Source organism: Vulpes lagopus, chromosome 18, assembly GCF_018345385.1.
Source record: "Vulpes lagopus strain Blue_001 chromosome 18, ASM1834538v1, whole genome shotgun sequence".
NCBI classification, from domain to species: domain Eukaryota; kingdom Metazoa; phylum Chordata; class Mammalia; order Carnivora; family Canidae; genus Vulpes; species Vulpes lagopus.
In genome coordinates this window covers 27411191-27437441 of record NC_054841.1, presented here as the reverse complement: position 1 = coordinate 27437441, position 26251 = coordinate 27411191, and the positions used below count along the sequence as shown (strand labels likewise).

At 46.0% G+C, this 26251-nt stretch overlaps 1 protein-coding gene across 3 annotated transcripts; it reads left to right on the top strand.

The window, feature by feature from the left end:
• Window positions 1-4798: 4798 nt before the first annotated feature.
• TBC1D20 (TBC1 domain family member 20) lies at window positions 4799-23952 on the top strand. Of its 3 annotated transcripts, none has more exons than XM_041733251.1 (9): window positions 4857-5013; window positions 6415-6560; window positions 13753-13938; window positions 16334-16414; window positions 18626-18812; window positions 19011-19112; window positions 20256-20397; window positions 21200-21387; window positions 21658-23952. In XM_041733251.1, the coding sequence occupies exons 3-9, from the start codon at window positions 13839-13841 to the stop codon at window positions 21911-21913; spliced, it is 1056 nt and encodes a 351-aa protein (XP_041589185.1). In that variant the 5' UTR covers window positions 4857-5013; window positions 6415-6560; window positions 13753-13838; the 3' UTR covers window positions 21914-23952. The 3 variants fall into 3 exon arrangements, with proteins under 3 accessions (XP_041589184.1, XP_041589185.1, XP_041589186.1); XM_041733252.1 differs by having other exon boundaries at window positions 6412-6560; XM_041733250.1 differs by lacking the exon at window positions 6415-6560 and having other exon boundaries at window positions 4799-5013.
• The last annotated feature ends 2299 nt before the right edge of the window (window positions 23953-26251 follow it).

The following is a 26251-nucleotide window of genomic DNA, read 5'->3' as shown; positions in this document are numbered from 1 at the left end:
TGGAACACAAGAAGCCAAATGAAATCACATAAGCAAAGAAATATTTGGAGAAGTAAAGGTTGGGAATTTTCTAAAATTAAGGACAGACATTAAGCCACTGATCCAAGAAGCTCAAACACCAAAAAAATGTATACACATGTTAGGCATATCAAAAAAGCTAAAACAATGAAAAAAAGCTAAGACCAATTGGCCCAGAGAAAAAAATGATATCTGACATACAGAGGAAGCTTAAAATTATCAAATGATGCAAGCCAGAAAACAGTGGAGTAACCAGCACTGAAAGAAGAAAACTTGTCAACCCAGAATCCCACACCCAGTGAAAATGTCTTTGAAAATGAAGGAGAAATAAAGCGTAAGGAAAAGAAAAACTGAGGGAATACATTGTCAGAAGACCTGTTTCAACTAGAAATACTAAAGTAAGTTCTTCAGGCAGAAGAAACATGAAGCCAGACAAAAACATGGGTCTATGATGAAATTTAAGAATGCTGGAAATGGAATAAATGGAATTAAAATTAAAAATTTTTTAATTTCCTTATGTCTACAGAGGAGAGCAAACCTGTAAAGGGAGCAGATAAGTATTTTAAGATTGCATGTTGTATGATCTCTATTGTAAGCACTCCACTGCTGTGGCACGGAATCAGCCACCGGCAATAGGTAAAATCAGCATGACTATGTTTCAATAAAACTTTATGGACTCTACACTTGAATTTCACAATTTTTTTTTTCTTTTGGTCCTTTCCCCCCATCATTTAAATCTCTTAAAGCCATTCTTGGCCTTTGAGCCATCCCTTAGATTGTGTGTTTATAGCGTACGTAAAAATAAAAAATAATATATACATGAATGGTGGTATATCTACAATGAAATATTGAGCAATAAAAGGAATACACTTGTATATGCATTAATGTGGATTAATTTTAAAATAAATATGTTGAGTGAAAGCCAGACGAAAGATTGCATACTGTTTGAGTCCATCCATATAAAGTTCTAGAAAATGCAAACTAATCTCCAGTGATGGAATGTAGTTCAGTGGTTTTCTACAAGTGCAGGGTGGGAGAAGGGGAAGAGAAGGAAAGGACTTAATAAAGTAATTTTAAAAATATGACGAGCATGAAGAACAAGAGAGGAAATGGGGAATCTTTTATTGTAAGGTCTTTATACTGTACATGAAGCAGGATGTTCTTTGAAGGCAAACTGGTTAAAGAGGTGTGTTGTGAGTCCTGAGAGAATCCCTAAAATTAGGCTCTCCACCTCTTTCCCACTCTCAGCCCAAGTTTTGTACAGGGTTCTACCCCTGGCTAAATGGTGGACATGAGATTCAAGCCAAACCAATCAGCTGGAAGTGGCCACAATGACTGGTTCAGGCTGAGGCAGGTGACAGAACCAGTGGGACATGTCAAGACTTCTTGGAAATGCCAGGACAAAGACAATTCAGCTGTATTTCAGAGTCAGATGTAAAAAGTACTTTGAGACCTGTCACAGCCAGAGTCCTGTTATGACCCAAGACCTGTAGGTGAACACAGTCAACAGGAAGAGATGGGCAGTCGAGAGATGGGAGAGAGGATGCAGAAGGGCAAGAATTTATCAGTTATGTGAGCCAATAAAGCTTGTTTGGGCTTGTGTGATTTTCAGTCACTTGCTGTGTAACAAAATACCACAAATTTAGCTTTCCCTGGCTCAGGCATCCAAGTGTAAGTTAGCTTTGCCCTCAGTCTCACCAGTCTAAAATAAAGCTGTTGGCCAAATTCAGTTCCTTGTGTGGGACTGAGGCCCTCCACACCTGGAGGTTGCTTCACATTCCCTGCCCTACAGCCCTCTCCACAACGTGGAGCTTTACTTCTTTTTTTTTTTTTTTTAAGATTTTTATTTATTTATTTATTTATTCTTGAGAGATAGAAGGGGAGACAGAGCCAGAGACACAGGCAGAGGGAGAAGCAGGCTCCATGCACCGGGAGCCTGACGTGGGATTCGATCCCGGGTCTCCAGGATCGTGCCCTGGGCCAAAGGCAGGCGCCAAACCGCTGCACCACCCAGGGATCCCCTGGAGCTTTACTTCTTAAAGGTAGACAGGAGAATGCGCTTCCTTTAAAGGACCTCCCTGATTAAGTCCACCCAAGGCCAATTTCCCTTTTGGCTACTTCAAAAGTCAACTGATAATGGGAAATTCATCATGTCTGCATAACCCCCTTACGTTTGCCATGTATTGTAATCATGCGAGTGAAATCTTATCTTCACAAATTCTGCCTGCACTCAAAGGGATTATACAGCCAAGTACACCAGGGAGTAGAAATCTTGGGGATCCTTTTTAGAATTCTGCCTACCACAGAGACCTGATGCCCTTTGCCTTACACTCAGTCATGAATCAGTTTCTGGAATTTTCCATGTTCTAGACTTCAAGGTGGTCTGACTTGTCACTTGGCTTTACAATTGCCTGGTTGCTGTTGCTCTTAGAAGCTGACACCTGGATAAATATTTGTCATCTCTATCCCAGCTCACAACCTGGCACAGGTTTGGCACTCCACAAATGTTCGTTGTATGAATAAGTGGAGCTGATTCTTAGTTGGTGATGAGGAATCTAGATGACTTCAAAGACGACATTGATTGTGAACATTCTTTAATTCCACCTTGCTGACTGCATCCGGTCCAAACTTGAGTATGATTTAAGAGGCCCTACCTGACCTCCACACACACTTTGCTGCCATCACTACAAAGTCGTCTTTTTTTTTTTTAAGATTTTTTTTTTTTTTTTAATTCAGGACCCCTGGATAGCTCAGGGGTTGAGTGTCTGCCTTCAGCTCGGCGTGATCCTGGAGCCCCGGGATCGAGTCCCACATTGGGCTCTCTGCATGGAGCCTGCTTCTCCCTCTGCCTGTGTCTCTGCCTGTCTCTCTGTCTCTCATGAATAAATAAAATCTTTTTCAAAAAGATTTTATTTATTCATGAGAGATGCAGAGACACGGGGAGAGGGAGAAGCAGACTCCCTGCTGCGGAGAGCTGGATATGGGACTCAATCCCAGAACCCCCAGATCATGACCTGAGCCAAAGGCAGATTGAGCCACTCAGGCACCCCTCCCACTTTTTCTTTCATACTGTGCTATAAGAAAGAACACTGAAACACTTCATATCTAGACTATGGTTTGCTTTCTTAGTTGCACAACAGTGTCATTTCCTTGGCCTAGAAGGCCTTTTCCTATATCAACTGACTTAATGCTGCTACACATTTATATAAGCTTAGAAATCACTACCCCAGGAATTTTTTCTTCATCACCCTCCCCTGCTTCTGTATGTGGTCTGTGCCCCTTCTTGGACTTCTCCAATCCTCTAAGCTTCTTCTCCCTCTCCTAGAACTTGTCACCTCTTGTAAATTGAGTCCATCTTCCCTACCAACCTGAACTGTCCTGGAGGGGTTCATTATATTGGGTCCTCTAGCACTGACCTGCCCTGGGTAAGAACCCTGAATAGTTGTTGAACAAACAAATGGGTTCAATAATCTCTGTTCTGTGATTTGGGGGTCTTTCAAGAGATTCATGCTTCCTGGTGTCCTGGGCCCCATGGTAGGCCAGCCTAGTAGGCCCTAGCTCACCTATAGGCCCCAAGCCCAAGGCCACAGGGCAACAGGTATTGGTCATCACAATGTTCAAATGACAGGCTGATTTGGGGACGCCTGGGTGGCTCAGCGGTTGAGCGTCTTCCTTCAGCCCAGGGCGTGATCCTGGGATCCTGGGATTGAGTCCCACATCGGGCTTCCTGCATGGAGCCTGCTTCTCTCTCTGCCTGTGTTTCTGTCTCTCTCTCTCTCTCATGAAAAAATAAAATCTTTTTCAAAAAATGATACGCTGATTTCTATTGGCCTGGGGAGGCTTTTTAAAAATTCTCATCTGCCACCTAGTGCTTCTTTAAAAGAGAGTGTTAGGCAAAATGACTGGCATTCCTGGGCATGCTGTCACTTAGAGCTTCATGGTGATGAACTGTAGTTAGACAATATGCCATTCAGAGATGGGTACCAGCCTAGGACAAGAACTGGTTATCTCCACTGGGACACCTTGTTCCAAGTTGCTGAGCATTTGACAGTAACTTTTTCCCTTTCCCCTTTCCCTGCAAGTCAGCCATTCCCTTATTTTACAGAGGGTGAGAGCCCAACCCTTACAAGGACCACACTCTAGCCCTAGAGTTGTGATGGAGCGAGGCGGGGAGGGGAGTGGGTCACTGTCTCATCGGTACCGCAAGCAAGAATGGAGCTGTGTGTCCCTGTGCTCCACACTCCAGCATGAATCTGTTTCCGGGCTTTTCCAGGCTCAAAGACCTGATAAGATAGGTGCTCATTTTGGATGTGGCCAGTTTTGTACCAATCGAAGTACGTTTCACATCACCGTCTGTATGAACAGCACTTTCTGGCCTTGAGCAGTGCACCACCGCGGACCTGCATGCGATGGTTCTACTGAACCCTGCAGTCGCCAAGTATGACGAAAGGAGCCCGTGTGGGGATGGCAGAGGGAGGTAAAATCCTTGGTAAATAAAAAAATAAAAGCTCCTAATTGTGGGGCAGTTACAATATGCTTCTAAGCACCTTCCCAATAGTTCCATGAGTTCAGTACTTTATCGTTTTACAGAGGGGCAAAAGGAACGGCAAAATCTGGTCCTGAACACACTTCCTCAAGGGTGCCACGCTCTGTAATACAACCAGCGCGCTCCCCGAGCGCTCCCTCTCGCCGCTTAGGGCGCCTGCGCGCCTGTCCCCGCGACCGCCGTCCGCCCGGCGTAGCGGCCGGTCACGTGCCGGCGCGGGGGCGGGGCCCGCGCGGGGACGCCTGCGCGCCTGCGCGCCGCGGGCTGACCGATTCTACCCTGTCCGGCGTAGCCGACCGTGGGTCCCGCGGCCATAGCCGCGTCTCCTCTTAGCTTTGCCACCAGCCGGGGCTCGGGCCCGGGCCCGGGCCCCCGGGACATGGCCCTCCGGAGTGCGCAGGGCGACGGCCCCACCTCCAGCCGCTGGGACTGTGGCGCGGAGAAGACAGGTACGGAAGCCGGCGGGGGCGCCGAAGAGCGACCTTCGGCGACGGCCCTCGGGGCAGGCGCGGCCCTGCGGGGAGTAGACCGGGGACAGCTGTCGGAGGAGCGGCCCCGAGCGCAGGCGGCGTCCGGGGGGGCCGCGGCTGGGGGGGCCCGAGGGGCCGCGCGAGGTGCGCGCAGCGCCGCGGGTCGGGGTCCGGACGGCGGGAGAGGAGAAGGGTGCTGGGCCCGGTCACGTCTGAAAGGAAAGCGACCCTGGAGTTGGGGAGTCAGCGTTTGCGGAGACCGGAGGAACCCTGCTGGCCGACTCGCGTCCCCAGTGCGAAGGACGGGCCGGGGATCTGGTCCGGCTCCGTCTCGCCTGGGAGAACGGAGCCTCCATCCCCGGCCCGCGGCCGCCCCGCCACGTCCGCACACTCCCGGCGCCTCCTCCCTAGTTGTAAGGCGCGTTTCCCAAACTTCATTCATCTCTCGCCGGCTTGATTTATGCGGTGTACGCGTACTACAGACTTAATTGCCATAAAAATCCAGCCTTTTTAAAAATGTACGGTTCACCGGTTCTTAGCACATTTACAGTGTTGTGTGCAGTCACAGCCACTGTCTGATTCCAGAATATTTCTAATTCCAAAAAGAAACCCCCATCACTCCCCGAAGCTCCCGGCAACCACTAATCTACTTTCTGTCTCCATCCTGTGCCGCCTAATTTAACGTTACTTAATTGTATAAAAGATCCCAGATTTTTATAGTTTCATGTTAAGCAGTAATTTCTATGAAATCATGGTTTCGTTGTGCACTGTTTTGGAATATGTTTTACATACGATTAAAACACGGCACTTAAAGTTGTTGTGTACCCTGTACCACGGAGAATAATCTCTTTTTTCCTCTCAGATGAAGGTAGCTTTCCCAGTTTTCCATCCTCTGATGAGTGCTGCCCATAATAGAACCAACCACACATTCAACCCACATTTTTGGTGAAGCACCTGGTGTCCACATCTTGTGTCTCTGGGCTCATCTTCTGTTATCTTCCTTTCCTCCTATTCACTCCTCATATTACTTCTGTCGGCCCTTTGGCCTTATAACACTTTGCTGGTGTTTTTGTATGACATCTGTCCTCATGGCCTAATAGTGCCCTGAGTAGTATGAGTTTTGTGACCTGTTGTAGTGTGGCTGGCCTAGGTTGTGAGAATTTAACCCAGTTTCCCCGGTTTTGCTTCTCTGGGAAGAATTTAGAGGTGAGAGTTTTTGTTCTGCTTTTAATCATATTGGAGACTTGTTAGTAAAGTTACTAATACTGGAAGCCTTTCTTCGTAGACTTTATGATCAGATCGGTTTACTCTCTAGAGTATTTTTATTGTTGGGATAAAGCAGTTGTTTTGTTTTGTTTTGTTTTGTTTTTTTTTAAGTAGGCTCCCCGGAGCCCAACTGGGGGCTCGAACTCACCACCCTGAGATCAAGACCTGAACTGATAATCAAGAGTCGGATGCTTAACTGACTGAGCCACCCAGGAGCCCCAAGCAGTTTTTCTTAATACATGCTTGTCTTCATGTTTCAGGTAGTTAATGGATCTCTAATTTGGATACTGTTTGTTGAAACTAATTAGGACTTCCAGAAACAGAGGTTACTTTGTTTTATTTTGTTTTTAATAGGAACCTTACTCCAAGTAAGGTAAGGTTTTTCCCACTGTATTTATCTGGTACAGGTATGAAGTTCAAACATAAAATTTAAAGTTAATCTCCAGTGTCCACATTAGGAGTTCAAGGGATGGGAGAGAGTGTTTATTTGGGGGAATCTGTCTCCCCTCTGGCTGGGTCTTCTGTTGTTTTGATTTAGGCTAATATTGCTTGGTTTGAGTTTAACTTCTTTTGAAAGACTATACAGCTTTCTCCGGGCACCTGGCTGGCTCAGTTGGTAGAGCATGCAACTCTTGATTTCAGGGTTGTAAATTCGAAGGGGTAGAATTTACTTAAAAATAAAATAACAATGATAATAATAAAAGACTGTAAAGCTTTCTTGATATGCAAGCTTAAACCAAATAATAGTATGGAATCTGGTACTCTCACACAAGATTTCATTAATGTGTATATCTAAGTCACTAATATGTATTTTGTTGATATGGAAAGCTTTCTTAATTATTTATTTATTTATTTATTTATTTATTTTAGCGGGGAGCAGAGGGAGAGACTCTTCAAGCAGACTCTCCACTAAGCATGGAGCCAGATGCAGGGCTCGATCTCACAACCCTGAGATCATGACTGAACCAAAACCAAGGGTTGGACAGTTAACTGCACCACCCAGGCAAAAACTCTCACCCCTGAAAAACTTTTAACGGAAGCATAGCTAGTGCTTATCTTTTCTCGTTGTCCTTTCCCTGTATGTTAAGTTCCCCAACCCAGATGTTTTTTGGAGAAACCTCTTGCTGGGAAGATCTTTATCTGGGTTCTATAGACAGAGTTGGGAGAGGTGTGAGACAGTAATGGGCTCAGCCTTCCTTATCTGAACTGTTAAGGACCACTGCTTCAGTTCTTTTAATAAATTGATCGTTTTAATGGAGAACAGGCCAAGTAGTACCTATATTATTTTTTTTCTTTGTTGAGAATTACTTTTCAGACATCAGGCCATCAGGCTTTTTTTTTTTTTCCTTTTTAATAGCAGTGTCTTCTATTTTGCAGCCACCTATAGGATAGTCACTTTATTCTGTCGTGATTATGATAGCCAGCACCTCTACTATACTGGAGTTTAGAAAGTATCAGCTTTGGAATATTTAATACATCTCTTTTCTTTTTTTTTTTTTAGAGAGATAGGGTACGCATACAAGCAGGGGGGAAGGGCAGAGGGCGGAGAGAAATCTTTTTTTTTTTTTTTAAGATTTATTTATTTGTTTGAGAGAGATTGGGGTGGGGCAGAGGGAGAGGGAGACAGAGAATGTCAAGCAGACTCCCCAGTGAGCATGGAGCCTGACTCAATTTCATGACCCCAAGATCACAACCTGACCTGAGCTGAAATCAAGAATCAATCACTTAACTGACTGAGCCACCCAGGCAGGGTATAATACATCTGTGTTGGTTTTTTTTTTAAGATTTTATTTATTTATTTATGAGAAACACAGAGAAGAGAGAGAGAAAGGCAGAGACACAGGCAGAGGGAGAAGCAGGCTCCATGCGGGGAACCTGACGCGGGACTTGATCCCAGGTCTCCAGGATCACACCCTGGGCTGAAGGTGGCACTAAACTGCTGAGCCACGGGCTGCCCTATATCTGTGTTTTAAGTGGGGCAAATAGAAACTGGAGAAGAAAGGATTCAGGGAGATTTGGATTACATAGATGCTACACCAAAAGAAATATGAGCTTTTATCCTAAGCCCAAATATAGCATTCTTTTTTTTTTCTTAAAGATTTTATTTATTTATTCATGAGACACATAGAAAGGCAGAGACATAGGAAGAGGGAGGAGAAGCAGGATCCATGCAGGGAGCCTGATGTGGGACTCAAGCCTGATGTGGGACAGGATCACACCCTGGGCCAAAGGCAGGAGCCAAACCGCTGAGCCCACCAGGGATCCCCCATAAAATTTATCTTAAAGTAAAATAAATAGTGGACATTAATTTTAATGTTTTCCTGAGCATCCCATGAATAGGTCTATGATTTTTCTCTTTCTGAGATGAAACTAGTTGTTTAGCTGAGACTCTGCTAAGCTTTTCTTCCTTGTTCTGTAGCCTAGCAGTTGTCCTTATCACTCTATAATTTATACATCTCCAGCTTATTTTGAGTTTTCTGTTTTCTCCTCCTTTTTAACGTCACAATGAGAGCCTATATATTAGAGGCAATTAATTTTTTGTTGAAGGGGCAAGTGGCACATATACGCATGCCTTCCTCATGTGTCACTACCAATTAATTACTCGATTGTGGGGTTGATAGTGGAACCTAAACAGACAGCAGCTAAAGTCCACATTTGAGCCATATCCTACTTTGTGAAATACCAGTAGTTTTAGAAAAAGGCCAGAGTGTCTACATGTATATTTAGAGTTGTGACTGAGCCTATCCCTAACAGTGGTATGGGGGAAGATAATGTCATTTACTATAGGCCACTTTTTTTTCCCAGGAACGATAGCTAAGCTAAATTATTTATTTTATTTTGCACATATTTGTTGAGTTCCCACAGAGTACCAAAAACAAGATAGTAGTAAATTTTGAAATGCAGAATTAAAAACAGTAGGAGCAGAGTGTTAGGAGAAATAAGTATGGGAGCTGTGGTTTGAGTTCAGAATTAGTTAAAAATTCTGGCAGATTATTTGCCAAAGCATAATGGAAATCCAGCTGATTGCAAATAGTGTTATTTCCTCCAAGATACTAGCAATAGCTTTCCTTTCCCCCAGATTGCTGAATAGCTTACTTGGGAAGAAGGGGTGGATATATGGGGTGGGTGGATATATGTCTAAACAAATTGAGGAAATATTTCCACACTCTTAGCAACTAGGTTAACAAGATTTCTTTTTCTTTTTTTTCTTTTTTTTTTTTTTAAGATTTTATTTATTTATTCATGAAAGACACAGAGACGCAGGCAGAAAGAGAGAAGCAGGCTCCATGCAGGGAGCCCGATGTGGGACTCGATCCCGGGACTCCAAGATCATGCCCTGGGCCAAAGGCAGGTGCTCAACCGCTGAGCCACCCAGGCATCCCAACAATATTTCTAAATGTCAGCTTACCTCAAGCAATATTCAATATTATCATTCTAAGTGTTCTTAATTTGTCATGTGTAGAAAGTGCAAGGACATTCTGAATTTAAAAATAAAAAAATATATAAAATCTTTTGCTTTTTCTTTCTTTGTTGGAAATTAATCCAATTCCTGCCATATATTATCTTAGCCTATGTCATTATATAAAAAATGTTTTTGGGGCACCTGGGTGGCTCAGTGGTTGAGCCTGTGGCTTGGCTCGGGTTGTGGTCCCGGGGGTCCCGGGATCGAGTCCCGCATTGGGCTCCCCACAGGGAACCTGTTTCTCCCTCTGCCTATGTCTCTGTCTCTCTCTGTGTCTCTCATGAATAAATAAAATCTTTAAAAAAAAACCAACAACTTATTTTCTTCTACATGTCTACAGTCTCTCTCTGAACACATACAGCCTTCTCCTCTAAAGGATGACTCTTGGATCCAAAGTTTTTGTTTTTTTTTTTTAAGATTTTATTTATTAGCACATGCACCTGTGCACACGAATGGGGGAGGGGCAGAGGGAGAGAGAAACAGACTCCCCATTGAGCAGGGAGCCCAACAATGTTGATCTCAGCTGAGCCAAAGGCAGATACTTAACTAACTGGCTGAGCCCCGATCCAAAGTTTGAAATTCTTTCCTTGTCTTCCTTTCTTTTTTTCATATTTTATTTTTAAGTCATCTCAGCACCCATCGTGAAGCTTGAACCCACAACCCGGAGATCAAGAATCATGGGTTCCACTCTGGCTGACTGAGCCAGCCAGCCTCCTTCCTTGTCTTCCCTTTGAGTGCAGGATAAAACCTAGACTCTTATTTTTTTTTTATTTTTTAAATTTATTTATGATAGTCACACAGGGAGGGGGGCGGGGCAGAGACACAGGCAGAGGGAGAAGCAGGCTCCACGCACCGGGAGCCCGAAGTGGGATTCGATCCCGGGTCTCCAGGATCGCGCCCCGGGCCAAAGACAGGCGCCAAACCGCTGCGCCACCCAGGGATCCCAAAACCTAGACTCTTATTACCCATGTTTCCTGCAGTCCTTCCAGGTTCTGTTTTCTCTCTTTATATAACCCTCCCAGCCTCACAGGATTTCTCTCTGCTTCTGGATGCAATGTTTCTTTCACGTGACAAGGCTTTGCACACACTCTCTCCTCTGCCTGGAATGCTCTTCCTTCAGCACAATCTTCCTTGTGCAAAGTTAGCTTTAAGAAAGTGGCAGAGTAGGGGATCCCTGGGTGGCTCAGAGGTTTGGCACCTGCCTTTGGCCTAGGGCGCAATCCTGGAGACCCGGGATCGAATCCCACGTCAGGCTCCCGGTGCATGGAGCCTGCTTCTCCCTCTGCCTGTGTCTCTGCTTCTCTCTCTCTGTGTGTCTATAATGAATAAATAAATCTTTAAAAAATAAAAATCTTAAAAAAATAAATAAATAAAAAGAAAGTGACAGAGTGGGGGCGCCCAGGGGCTCAGTGAGCTAAAGTGTCTGCCTTCAGATCAGGTAATGGTCCCAGGGTCCTGGGACAGAGCCTCTTGGGGGAGGGGCCTGCTTCTCCCTCTGCCTCTCCTTCCCTTTCTCTCTCTAATAAATAAAATTTAAAAAGAAGGTGGCGGAATATATTTTCATTGAAGCCTGTCCCAGTTGCTCCAGAAGTAGTCTTTCTTTCCTTTAGATTTTCATAATTCTTTATGATTCTGTCATATAATAATTATGTCCCTCCCTACTGTGAATCTCTCAAAGGCTGAGATGCCATATTCATCTTTCTGTCCCCAGTGTAGCACTTACTACAAGTAGAGACTCATTAAATGGTGGATTGATAAGTGAATGGGTAGGCTAATGAGCAGGTGGGTGGGAGGGAAAGAGGGAGGAAGGAAGGGAGGAAAGAAGGAAGGGAGGGAGGGAAGGAAGGGAGGGACAAACACACTCCAGCCAAGAGCTTGAAGCATCTTGGGGCACCTGGGTGGCTCAGTCAGTTAAGCAACCAACTCGATATGCTGATCGTGATCTCAGGGTTGTGAGAATGAGCCCCACATTGGGCTCCGTGCCCAGTGAGGAGTTGACTTGGGATTCTCTCCCTCTGGGAGCCACCCCCCACCCCACTCATGCACGTGCTCTGAATCAATAAGAAGTTGAAGCACCAGGGCAGCCCGGGTAGCTTGGGTAGCTTGGGTAGCTCGGTGGTTTGGCTCCGCCTTTGGTCCGGGGCCTGATCATGGAGACCCCGATCGAGTCCTGCGTCGGGCTCCCTGCACGGAGCCTGCTTCTCCCTCTGCCTGTGTCCCTGCCTCTCTCTCTCTCTGTGTCTCTCATGAATAAATAAAGTATTAAAAAAAAACAACTTGAAGCACCTTATAAACAAATGTTAGACTTCTTAGGTACTGTGCTAACAGAGGAAGTTGAGTCTTGATTTTTCATGATTTCTAGATAGAGTTACCATTTAATTTAGTATCCAAACTTGGACATTTCTGAGAATGCAGTTAGCAGGAGGGGGTTCTGTGGATAATTATGCCAGGACTATAGACATAAACCAGGAATCTCTCAGACAAACTGGAACAGATGATCATCCTACTAGGCTACCAGGGAAAATAACAGTTTAGCCAGGAGAACAGGTTTACCTGGGTGAAGAGTCACCTGTGTGCTGTTCCTACCTGCACCTCCAGGTGCGCAGGACTCCAAGCCAGTGATCCCTTGTTTGTATGGTTTGTATGTCACAGTTGTCTCATGGGTAGGTAACCAGGACCATTAGTCCCAACTGTCATGGTGTTAATAATGTGTGTCTTTGTCATGGAAACAATTTGTAGACTCAGAATATTACTGAGGAAAGCTGCTTAGTGACCCTTCTGAAGCTTAACCTTCCTTCCACTGATGTTAACTGTAGTGTCTTGCACCTAGTATATACTACATAAATATTTCTTAAATGAGTCTGTGTACTGTTAGATGAAAGGGCCTTGTTTCTTGTCTCCAAGCCTTTCTTCTCTATACCCCACCCCATCTCTTGAAATCCCCCCTTCCTTTTGAAATTGCACTCTTCAGAAAGACCTTCTCAAGTTAGCCTCACCTGACCTTTTTTGGGGGCACTTGTACTACACTGTTTGATAACATCTCTTTGGTATTGTCTTGTTTAACTTTTCTTGTGTTTGCTATTCCTAAAATTAGCTATTCCACATTAAACTGTAAAAGCATATTACTGTTTTTTTCCATAGAAAAATTACAGTATAATACACATCAACCACAGACTCTCAGCCAATTTCCTAAAAAGGAATTTAAACATTTAAACACAGTAAAATGCCAGTGTTATAAATCACAAACTATCATGTAAGGATGTAAGATGCTTAAAGTATTACCTTCTGATCCCCTGTAATTAATGTAGTTGTCATGAAACAATTGCTTTGTGTACACTCTCATGCCTCTCTTACCACCAACCACACTGGAGACCCAGGTATAGTCTTTGATATTCTGCTTTTGAAAATATGTCTGTATAGGGATGCCTGGCTGGCTCAGTTGAGAGAGCGCGCAACTCATGATCTCTGGGTCATGAGTTCCAGCCCCATGTTGGGCATGAAGCCTACTTTAAAAAAAGAGAGAAAGAAAGAAAAAAATATCTGTTATTCTGATATGTTACCAGTTGTATTTAGCGTGTAACTGGAGAATTTTTTCTCATGTGGTTTTAAGACTTACTGACTTTTGGTAACATGCATATAAACAACAGAAAAAAATTATTATATGAAGACATATGTATATTCTTTGAAGTTTGGTGTTAAGAAAGAACAAGCATTCGATTCTGTTCTCAAGCATGAAGTGTTAGATATGCCTGAACTCACTGAGCATGTATTATAATCGTAATTCCTTGCTTGTTGCTTACATGGTACATCTCCCTAGTATTTGGCACATTATGCACTAATTACATATCTGTAGGTCAGCTTTAAAAATGCCTACCTGGAAAAAAAAAATGCCTACCTGTACCTCAAACCAAATAAGGAGATTGAGCCCTGCACAGAAAATGCATACATGCTGAATATGTGCCTAATACCTTTTCCCCTTTGTTTTGCAGACTTTAACGCCAAAAAGAAAAAGAAAGTGGCAGAGATATACCAGGCTCTGAACAGTGACCCCACTGATGTGGCAGCCCTTAGACGCATGGCTATCAGCGAAGGAGGGCTCCTGACTGATGAGATCAGGCAGGAAGTGTGGCCTAAGCTCCTCAATGTGAACACCAATGACCCACCTCCTGTATCAGGTAACAGTTGGGGGGTGGTTCTAGAGGGAAATTAGTCTAGGATACAAGAACAGAAGAACTCCAGGATCTATGATTTTTTTTTTCTTTTTTTATGATAGTCACACAGAGAGAGAGAGAGAGAGAGAGAGGCAAAGACATAGGCAGAGGGAGAAGCAGGCTCCATGCACTGGGAGCCTGACGTGGGATTCAATCCCGGGTCTCCAGGATCGCGCCCTGGGCCAAAGGCAGGCGCTAAACTGCTGCGCCACCCAGGGATCCCAGGATCTATGATTTTTATACTTATTTTAAACCAGTAGTAAATCTAGGGGCACTTGGGTGGCTCGGTCCGTTAGGTGTCTGCCTTCGGCTTGGGTCATGATCCTGGAGTCCTGGAGTCCTGGGATCCAGCCCTATGTCAGGTTCCCTGCTTAGTAGGGAGCCTACTTCCCCTGCCCCTGCTGATGGTCTCTTGCCATCTCTCAAGTAAGTAAATAAAGTCTTTAAAAAAAAAAAAAAAAAGAAGAAGAAGATGAGTAAATCTAAAGCATTTTAGGACATGTTTGGACCCACTCTGAAACTGATAAGTAGAATTTTCTTCAAAAATTGGAAGGAAAAAAAAAACTGGAAGGAGCTGTATTAGGTTAATAGGTAGCTTTTACTGGCTAGGTAGGGCAGTTTAGTATTCCAGTTTCTTTATTCACTTAGAGATGTGTTTTAACAATCATCTCAGCTAATTCTGGTGCAGATGAACTACATTTTGAGAAACACTAGGCCATGGGGAGAGAATACCTCTCTGGTCCTTAAGCAAAACAAAACAAAACTTTTTTTTTATTGGAAAATACTCAGATAGTTTAAGATAGTTTTGAATTCTAAAGTTCTATAACTGGGGATCCCTGGGTGGCTCATGAATAAATAAATAAAATCTTAAAAAAATAAATAAAGTTCTATAACTATATGAAAAGCACTTACTGGGGCACCTGAGTGGCTTGGGCATCTGATTCTTGATTTTGGCTCAAGTCCTGATCTTGAGGTTATGGGATCAAGCCAAGCTCCATATGGGACCCCACGCTCAGTGGAGAGTATGCTCGAGATTCTCTCTCTCTCTCTCTCTCTCTCTCTCTCTCCCTCTCTCTCTCCCTCCCTCCCTCCCTCCCTCCCTCCCTCCTCCCCCCTACCCCTCTTCCCCATGCACTTGTGCGTGCACATGCTCGCTCTCTCTCTAAAATAAATAAATTTTAAAGAGAAAAGAAAATCTGCTACTTAACTAATTTGGAAGGCCCGTGCAGCAAAAGGAATTCCTTGGAATGTAATACAAAATACAAAGAAAGTACTGCGGAACAATGAATCCACTTTGTCATTCATTTGCTCAACAAACATTGGTTGCTTTCTTGCTACATATGGCAAAAGTCCAGGTGCTAGAGATTCTTTTATTCATTTGGTAGGTATTAGTTGTGCTCCTGTTGTGTGCCAGGGGCTGGAGGCCATTCATACCACCTCTGCTGTTATAAAGCTCACAGTGCCATGGCACAGCTGAGTAGGTGTTAAGTTGCCACTTGTTATTATCTCTGAAACTGGCTGCCTCAGAGCAGTCAACTTTCGATTGGAAGGAAAAGATATCGCCATTTTCACACTCTAAACCCTGAGATGATGTTCTGTAGATTCCAAACTTCCCAGCTCTTTGTCAGATGAAGTGTATGTGTGGTGAAATATTACACATGCTCCTCTGGGAGCTTTGGATTTGGGTTGTGATGGAAGTGTGTACTCGTTCTATTACAGCCGGTGTGGGTTGAGGGAAATGTATGCCTTTTCATATCCAGCAGCTAGAGACTGCCTCCGTACTTTCACACTGTGCTGGACTTACCAGATGAATGCAAACTCCTGTTTGCAGTGTCTTAGCTTTAAGATGTCAGGGTCAAGAGAGCTGAGGCTCTTTGTATGAGTTTATCCTAATACTCCTTTCCCTATACATCAGTATTCCCTAGGCTGCACAGATGTTCAGGTTTTTCCAGTGGTCTGTAGTCTCCACCTCCATGATCTCAGTTGATCCATGTGGTGACCCAACAGGTACACATGGAAGGAAACATCCACGTTTTACCAATGTGGACCTTGAAATTCAGAGCAGTGCCCCCAGAGGCACATAGGAGTGGCCTTCAGTAGGCCCTGGATTCCCAATTTCTCTGCTACAGCTTCTGCCTCAACAGCATGTATCCCTCCTCTCATGGTCACTGTAACTCAAATGAAGCAGCATGTTTGGAACTAAATGGGGACTCCTCTCCAAAGGTTTTCTTGTGTCATGTCCTCTTCAGAAAAAAGCTGAAGTAGGTCCTCTGGGCCTGTGGTGTCAAACCAGAATGTTTTTGCCCCAGTCTGGCTTCCCAGGTGTTCCTGCAATAACACGTGCCTTTTTGTCCCACAGAGGAGAACCTGCGGCAGGTGAGCAAGGACTACCAGCAAGTGCTGCTGGATGTCAGGCGATCTTTAAGGCGGTTCCCACCTGGTGAGACGCTTCCCTGGCCCTGTCCCTTGGGAGTTCCTGTCCCAGCTGCGCTTGCCTTCCCATGCTAGTGCCTCTGTCCCAACACCTGCTGTGACTTGGCACAGGACCCTGCCCCCCTCAGGGACCCCTTGTACTCTCAGGCTGCTGGGACGTTCTTTTACCGACTCGGCCACGTTCAGACTCCCACTGGGAAAGCCTGAGCCCAGAGTAATTTCTCTTGGCCTAGAGGTGGTGAATGAAAAACCAAGAGGCTTTTCCCAAAAACCTTCAGAGCCACAGAAGAGATTTTGTGGGAACAGCTAGAGCCATCACCTGGCTTTAAAAAGCAGATGGCTTTGCAAGTGCACACTAACAGGAATTTTCGTGTTTTCATTTGATTAGATTTATGGAGATATTTTATGTAGGCCTCTGTTGGTCCCTGGAATGGAATGGAAGCCGTTCCCTGCATGTTTAAATGGTCTGTTAGAAAAATTGTTTCCCATTCCAGAAAACCGGAGAGGAAGGACCAACTATGGTCTCTGTATTCACAACGAAGGAAGCTGGGCAATAAACCTCGTGTTAATGATCCATTTCTCTTCCTTTGACAGCCTTGCCCTTGTTTAGATCCACGAAGAAGGGAGAATTGCTTCTAAACCCATTGCTTCGCTCTTCCAAAACCATGCCCCGGCTTGGATTTTTGCCTCTTAAATCTTGCTTATGCCCTTGCTCCCTGGAGACACTTATGATTCTGGTATAGCCGGTAGCCTGCCCCCTTGCTTTTGACAAAAATGTCTGCCCAGTCCCCTTCCCTGTCCTGCTGGTTTGGATGAGACCACACAGGCAGGTGCCCTTGTTTCTCCCTAGGCAGCCTGCTTCTCCTCTGAACCCTTTCTGCCTCTTCCACTTAGGGAATGTCGCTCTGTGAGGCTCTTTGTGTGGGCTGCACTTTCCATGTGGTTTCTCCAAGTCCTTCTGAGCTCAGCTGACCTGTCTTACTCTGAAAATTCAGAGTTAATCTTATTCTCTCACCACTTTGATTACGTTCCCTAACCATAGTAGTTACTCCATTTTCTTTTTTTTTTTTTTTCAAATTTTTATTTATTTATGATAGTCACAGAGAGATAGAGAGAGAGGCAGAGACACAGGCAGAGGGAGAAGCAGGCTCCATGCACCGGGAGCCCGATGTGGGATTCGATCCCGGATCTCCAGGATCGCGCCCTGGGCCAAAGGCAGGCACCAAACCGCTGCGCCACCCAGGGATCCCCTCCATTTTCTTTTTATTGGGTCTTTTAGAGAATGCGTTTTTGAGAAGGGGTTTCTAGATACATCTTGGATCAAGATATATTCCTGTGATACTTAGTTGGGTTTAGAGGAGAACATGCAACTCTTAAATTGTTTATTTTTATATAATTTCATGGCTATAGAAAAGTTGCAAAATGGGACAAAGAATTCCTCAGATGCCTTTTTTGCAGATTTCCTTACATTTTACTGTATTTGCTTTAGTATTGCTTTGTCTCTCTCCTACACATACAAACACACCCTTTTTTTTCCTGAACTATTTAAGAATCAATTACAGACATGGTGTCCCCTTACCCCTAAATATTTCAGGGTGTGGTTCCTAAAATAAGGCTCTTGCATAACCATACTGCACTTATTAAAGTCAGCAATACACTGAAAAATACTGCTGCTAATGTATAGATGTTATTCAGGTCTAACCCTTTTCTGCAGTCATGTCCTTTAAAGGAAAAGGAAACACAAACAGTGCAGGCATTTCCCATTCAGTCATCCTATCCTTAGCCTCCTTGACCCTGGAGTAGTTCCTTTGTATTTTATGACTCAGCTATTTTTATAAAATCTCCCTCAGTTTGGGTTGTCTAGTGTTTAGACTAAGGTGGATGTGCTCCTATAGGCATTCCAGAGAAGCAATCCTGAGTTCCTTCCCGGGTGCCACAGCAGGAGGCTCATGCCATTGGGTAGTCATGGCCCTGGCAGGGTCAGCTGTGACGGCCTGGTTAAGATGACATCTGCAGTCTCCCCCACTGTAAAGTTGCTATTCCGTGGCTCTTTCCTATGTGCCAAATAGTATCGACGGTATGTGGATTTTAATATGCGTTGCCAAATTGCTCATGATTCATTTTTTTATTAAACATTTTGCAAGTCCTTTGCTGTCTTCCTCTCCTCATTACCAGGCTGCTCAGTGTATTCTGGTGCATCCCCTTTTCCCCTCCCCAGGCATGCCAGAGAAGCAGAGAGAGGGCCTCCAGGAAGAGCTGATCGACATCATCCTCCTCATCTTGGAGCGCAACCCTCAGCTGCACTACTACCAGGGGTACCATGACATTGTGGTCACATTTCTGCTGGTGGTAGGCGAGAGGCTGACAACATCCCTGGTAGAAAAATTGTCTACCCACCACCTCAGGTACCAGTGCAGAGGAATATAAGAGGATGGGTATCATTCCCCAAGCCCCCCCGGGGATAACTCCTTGGCCCATTTTCTAGTCAGTGTTTCCAGTGGTTTGAACCCCACTGGCCCTTGTGTGGTTTGAGTGGTTAAAACCCCTTCGGCCCTCATCTGAGTGTTTAGTCTGACCAAGCTCATTGAATTATCTCCATCCAGGGATTTCATGGATCCAACAATGGACAACACCAAGCATATATTAAACTATCTGATGCCCATCATTGACCAGGTGAATCCAGAGCTCCATGACTTCATGCAGAGGTATATATGCATCTCCACTTATGTACACATATGTGCACGCTAATACACCCCCCTTTGTCTTTCTCCTGGCCCTCGTCTCTTCCTCACAAGTCCAGCTCAATCTCACCACCATCATATGTTGATTAGCGTTGAGTTCTTCCAGGTTGTCCTTTCTGTTTGTCAGCAATCTGGATAATTTAGTTCTGTACAGTCTGGGAGCACTTTTTAGATACTGTGCTCTTGTGGGGATACAAGATGTATCACCGTGCATGCCTTGAGGTTACATCTGGTGGGGAGTGGTGGGGAAGGTGAGTATGCTGAGGTGGACTTTGAGGTTATTGCTACAAGAAAAGTACATATACACACTACTGTAGGGTCACAAGTTGAGAAGGACACGGCCATCCATGGGTTTTATTCACCAGGTTCCAAGGAGAAGAAACATTGCTTTACAAATCTCATGATTTTTTTTTTTTCTCTTCCCTGTAATTGGAAATGTGTCCTTGGCCAATGCCTCAGTCTTTTTTCTTTTCTTTTAATAATGGCTATGTCTTAAGATGTTTCGATCATCTTATGTTAACTGAACAATTAATACAGTTGTGTGTTTAAGCCTAAGAATATGTGCCTGTGTCCACCAAAAATGTATAGGACTTTCTCAGAAAGAAAATGATAGTATAGGGCAGCCCCAGTGGCACAGTGGTTTAGCGCCGCCTGCAGCCCAGGGCGTGATCCTGGAGACCCTGGATTGAGTCCCACGTCAGGCTCCCGACATGGAGCCTGCTTCTCCCCCTCTGCCTGTGTCTCTGCCTCTCTATGAATAAATAAATAATCTTTAAAAAAAAAAAAGAAAAAAAGAAAATGATAGTATAATTCTGTGAACAGAGCTACTCTTCCTCCTGTAATTGATACTGGTTAACCATTAGGAAAGCAGCCAGCGAAATAAGGCAACCAGGACCCCATCGTAGTATTAGTGTCACGATGGTGGGTATGTTTTAAGGACTTTGTATTCTGTGAGAAGATGCTGAATTCCAAGGTGGCTGAATTTTCCAGAGAATATATTTCCCAAATTCTTCCTTCTCATAAGCACTGAGGACAAGGATGCCCCAGAGAGCAGGAAGGGACAGCCCATCAGGGAAAAACCTAACATGTGGATTTCTTTGCTCCTAGCGCTGAGGTAGGAACCATCTTTGCCCTCAGCTGGCTCATCACCTGGTTTGGGCACGTCCTGTCTGACTTCAGGCACGTTGTGCGGTTATATGACTTCTTCCTGGCCTGCCACCCACTGATGCCCATTTACTTTGCAGCTGTGGTAGGTATAGGCCTCAAGGCAATAATTAAGTTCACCATCACCCACTCCATCGTTATCATTTTCCCTCCAGGGAAACCTGGTGATTATGGAAAGATGAGAAAAAGCATTTCCCAAACTGATGCCCCTGGACACCGTTCTGTGTAGTGTTAATGGGAGTGTCATAGGGAAAGAAAAGTTCCGTGTAAAAAATAGGTTTGGGAAATGCTTGGTTAAACCAGGTTATAAAGAGATCTGTTTACTGCATGAGTCTTCTGAACCTTTAAAATGCTCGTATGTGTTATGAATTGTCTGTGTTCCTATTGACATGTTTTGGAACTAGTACAGACTGCCATCTCCAGGCTGGAGAGGGAAGAAGTGTGGTATTTCAGGGGAATACTAACGGGGTTTGGTGGGGCTCCATATCTTAGGAGGGCCTGAATTGTGGAGGTCAGGGTGGAGATGGGAGCACAAGGACACCCTTCACTGCTCTTGAAAGGGGAGCAAGACTGTTCTTCGACTGCTTTGAACCATTTCTTCTGTACTGGAGCTCCAAGAGTCTGTCCTCGATCCCTTTCCTTTTCTTCCTCCTAAAAGAACCTCCTTCATTTCGTTGATTGGCCTTCCACATCCTGGGGTGGAAGTTTGCCTGTAGCAGGAAGGGCCAGCCCCCTGGGAAAAGCACTCATGTACATTATCCCTTCCCGGATGGATACAAGAGTTTGCTGTCTGCTACCAATTTAAATTCATCTCTAAGGAGAATGACATGCAAGCAGTGAAGGCCGTGTGTGTCCTGGTCTCTGATACAAGGCCTTGCTCTCCACAGATCGTGTTGTATCGAGAGCAGGAAGTCCTGGATTGTGACTGTGACATGGCCTCGGTCCACCACCTCTTGTCCCAGATCCCTCAGGACCTGCCCTATGAGACACTGATCAGTAGAGCCGGAGACCTGTTTGTTCAGTTTCCCCCATCAGAACTTGCCCGGAAGGCAGCTGCCCAACAGCAGGCTGAGAAGTGAGTGAGGCCAAGGCTCTGGTTGAACTGGGTGTCTGTAAGTGAGCAGAAATGGTGGAAGATTGTGTCTGCTGGGGACAGGGCTGGGGGATGTTTGCAGAGATCTGAGCTCAGGCCAGCAGACTCCCTCCTTCAGCTTTCCTGGGTTTTGATCAAGAAGAGCCTTCTGAGCAGTGGATGGCTCTGCCCTCAGCCTCTGTAATAATCCAGTTTTAATTTCCTTCTCTTCTTTCATATTTTTTCCTTCTTCTGTCTCCTTCCCTGCTGCAGGACGGCCGCCTCTACCTTCAAAGACTTTGAGCTGGCATCAGCCCAGCAGAGGCCTGACATGGTGCTGCGACAGCGGTTTCGGGGGCTCCTGCGCTCTGAGGAGCGAACGAAAGATGTCCTGACCAAACCAAGGACCAACCGCTTTGTGAAACTGGCGGTGATGGGGCTTACAGTGGCACTTGGAGCGGCTGCCCTGGCTGTGGTGAAAAGTGCCCTGGAGTGGGCTCCTAAGTTTCAACTGCAGCTCTTCCCCTAAATGCCAGAGAGGAAGCTTCCTCTTCCAGTACGTTGAGGTCTCACCCTTCCATGGAAGGATTGGGAGGGGGTGGAATTTCCTTTATTAAAAGGGTTTCTGTCAAGGGTTTTCTATTCCTGCCAGCCCCGCCCGCCCAGGGTTTGCCTTTGCTTCAGAGGCAGTGGCGAGCAGAGGCCGCTGAGCAGAGCCTGCCGCTGAGCAGAGTCTGCCGCTGGTGCTTGAAGGCCCAGCCTCGGCTCCGTCCCAGCAGGCTTCCCAGCGCACGCCACTGCTGCCTCACTCAGCAGACAGAATGGGCTTCTTGACCTGTCAGTGGCCGCAGGTATCTGCTGGGCTTGGTTACTGGGGACCATCTTGGCTGCCCAGTAGTAAGTCAGCTGGGCCACCAAGTGCCCTCCTGGCGGCTCCTCCTGTTCCATCTGTTGCCGCTGGTCCAAGAAGGAGGGAGCTGCCGCCAAGGAAGTCGGGCCAAAGGTGAGGGATACAGGCTGCTAGCCAGGAACAAGATGGGCCCCTCTCGAGAGCAGCTCTGTTAGCTGGTCAGAAATCAGACAGATGTGAACTAGGTTACTGGGTAAATCCTACCTATTTTCAGCCTAGAAATCACTTGGGCATTTCCAGTCAAACAGGAAGGCTATAGGGCCCAGGTGTGAACTGGTTTTGCCTGTCTTCTTTCTTTTTCCTCCCTATTCTCTTCCATAAGCCACATTATGTTGCTTTTAAAGGACACTTTTATTACTATTTTTAGAATCACATATACCCAACATGTAAAGTACCCTCACTTGAAAACAATAGTTCCTTTACGGGAAAAATAGTCCTCATCACCAAGATAGGCTTCTGAGACCCTGAAGTCTCCTTTCTTCTTAGCTGTTTAACATCTCACTTGAGCTAGAGCTGCTGTGTGTTCACAGCCCCACACTTCCAGAACTCTCCTTCCCTTCTGTTTCCTTCTGACCACTTTTCTCCTCCCAAGTAGGTACCCACTCACTACCTTGGCTTCATTTTTGGGAACCAGTTTATCTCAACTGCTGGTCTCTCCTTCCTGGTTGAAAACATCATTGGACCTTGTTGGCAACCAGAAGGGACACACTGCAGTCTGAAGGGTGTGGTGGAAACCTAGAACAGCCAGCTCCTGCCCCGGGCTTCTTGGGGGCTCTCCAGGCCTCAGGGGACAAGACCGACCCGTTCAGTCCTTCTGGATAGCTTTCCTGTAAGCGAAACCAAGTTTGTTTGAGATTAACTCTGGCTTGAAAAAAAGTGCCTTTTGCTGCTTTTAAAGAATTGATGTGTATAGTATGAAGCAGCCACATGCTCTCATTTTCTTGGTCTCTTGGGCACTGTTCTCTTGGCAGGTGTTTTCTTAAAGTGAACATGCCAGAAGTCCTCTCCCGTAGCACACCCAGACCACATAGTGGAGGGCATTTAGTGTGCCAGGCAGCCGCAGGCCCTGAGCAGTGAGATCAGAGAGGCGGCTTCACCGAGTCACTTGACGTGACACTAAGCACTTTAAACCAGAAGGTTAGAGTGGTGGGTTATTCTCCACAGCAGGAGTCCCACTTGGGGTAAGTGTAATGTGGATGGATTAATCTGGATAGTGGTGGATTCGTAAAGACCAAGGAAATTCTTCCAGGACCCAGAGGTGGTGATATGACAGATGGTCCCAGTCTTCTCCCCTGGCAAGTTTGCCCCCTTGTCACCTCTACAGGTAGATAGCAGCTTTGGTGCCTCCTGCCACAGCACTGGGGCCTGTCTATAAATACTGAAGGAATTGATGGGGAAGAGGGAAGGAGGGGCATGGGATCAGGGTCCCGGGGCCACAGCCTTTGGATCCCAGAAAGCAAGTGGCACATGCGTCTGTTGTGGCCTAAAGAGGGGGTTCACTTGTTTTGTAGCTTTGCTGATGTCAAGATTCTCCCTGCCAGTGAGAAGAAAGCATTATCCTTTTACCTTCCGGTGGTTTACTATTCTGTAAAGAATACATGTAAATATTTTGTACAGAGCCCTGTATAAAATAAATAGCCTTATGTGGTTACTAATCACTCCTGACACTCTGTCCTTGTGCACCAATTCTGAGGGGTGGACTCTGGCCATGGACCTCTGGCCTTGACTTACCCCAAGAGCTTGGGGAACACCTGCAGTCCTGTTTCTGTTTCGCTTGCAAGAGGTATGACCTACATACTCCAGGTGCTGCCCAGAGGCACTAGCCACAGTGTAGGTGATGTGGGACATTCGTCCAAGTGATCTTGCCTCTTTTCCATATACTTCTAGATGCCTTCAGCTCTAAAAGTGGACATTTGGTTTGGGAACCTAATCACAGTCTGATGTGAATGCAGCTTTATCTCCACATGTAATTTCCATCCACAGAGGAGCTGTCGAGAGCAGTTCTTGCCAAGCTCTTCTGATACCTCTCAACACTTCCAGCTGTTGGTTAGCGGGAGCCTAGAGCAGTGCCCAGTTGCCTCCACCTTGAGGATGGTGCCATCTTGGAGGCAAGAATCAGTGTTGTCTGGGATGTTTACTAATGTTTCCTTGGCCCAGAGGGGAGGTGTGATGGCACATAAGCTGAAACAGGCATCATTCAGCTCTTGGCCAGCTGCCCCTGCTGCCCCTTGGCCTGACACTCCTGGAGTCTACAGGGCTGGCCAGGGCACTCCCCTGACTCTGGGAGCTCACACGCCAGAGTTGCACTGAATGAGCTTTGTCAGATGGTTGAATATGAAGAGTAGAATTTTGGTAATTAGAACGTTGAAGGAAGTGAATGTGTGCTAAGATAAATACTTGGGTTTTGTCCCCAGTTCCTCTAAAAGCTTTGGAATTTCCTGATAGTGTCTTTTTTTTTTTTTTTTTTTTAAGATTTTATTTATTTATTCATGAGAGAGACAGACTGAGAGAGAGAGGCAGAGACACAGGCAGAGGGAGAAGCAGGCTCCACGATGTGGGGCTCTCAATCCTGGAACCCCAGGATCACGCCTTTGGTCAAAAGCAGGCACTAAACCGCTGAGCCTCCCAGGGATCCCGATAGGAGTGTCTTTTGTTGTTCACAAGGATTCCCTTTTGATTCCCTGTGAGATTATGCTAATGAAGTGACAGTTAGGGCCCCCCAGGGGAGAGGGGGGAGCTGCTAAGGGCCCGTCCCTACACAACAGAAACTAAGGATTCAGCTTCTCCGAAAGCTGAGTGAACACCACAAGGTGCTAGGAGGGCAATGCACCTACAGAGGGCTGGGGGGGCACCGCACCTCCCTCCCCCATGCCTCGTCCTATGCATCTCTTCCATTTTACTGTTTGTGGGGTTGTATCCTTAAGTGTTTTGAGTTCTGCAAGCCCTTCTAGCAAAATATTGAACCTGACGGGCATGTGGTGTAAATCCCTAAATTTGTAGTTGGCCGGGCAGAAATGTGGGCAGCATGGGCACCCCGTCTGCAGCTAGCACCTGAAGTGGGGCAGTCTCATGGAATTGAGCCCTTTCACCTGTGGGATTTGATGCTACTTCCAGGTAGTTAGTGTTGGAATGGAACTGAATGATTGGGCAGGTTGGCGTTGTAGAGTTGGAGCCGTGGGGACAGGAAACGCCACATGATATGCCAGGTGGAGGGGAAATCATGTGAAAGCAGCTGAATAAAATGTATGTGTTTTGTAGAAAATAGAGTGGGTCATGCCAGCACAAGGGTGCCCAAGTTCAGGCCAGGGACAGCCTGGAGCCCTGGAGAAAGGAGATGGGACTCTGGAGGCGGTTTGGGGAGTATGGATGTGTCACTTCCCGGGGTGTCAGCTCTGAGACTGCAGACTGGGTGTGAGGAACAGTGAGATCAGGCTCGTCCCCTCCCATGTGGGCAGCTTAATGAGATGTTTGTGGGAGTGCCCTACAACCGTGAGGTGGTGCAAGTGCTTTATTTCCATTTCGGTGAACAGTTTATTGATGAGTAAGTGCCTCTAGCCAGTCCTGCGCCAGGCTCCCCCTGCTCCTGCAGGGATTGAGTGGGGATTGCAGGGAAGAACAGGCCAGAGGCTTTTTGCCAAAGGCAACCAAGAGGTGTTGGGGCCCAAGACTCAGCTCTATCTTCCTTCCCCTGCCCTGCATCCCCTCAACCCCTCACCCCCTCCTATCTTCTGCTGTGTCTTCTGCTGTGTCCCTGCTTTTTTCCTGTTCTGGCGAATGCCCTCTACTTGCTAGTCGTCTTCCCCAGATTTACAGATGGTTGGAATTTGCCCAGAGCCTTTGTGAGCCAGCAAGGCTGCGGGCTTGTCTCCAACTTCCTGCTTTTTAAGTGAGCGGCTTTCGTGCCAGTCCCAGACACTAGAGGATGAAGGCCAGCTTCGGCAGGGGCTGGGAAGCCAG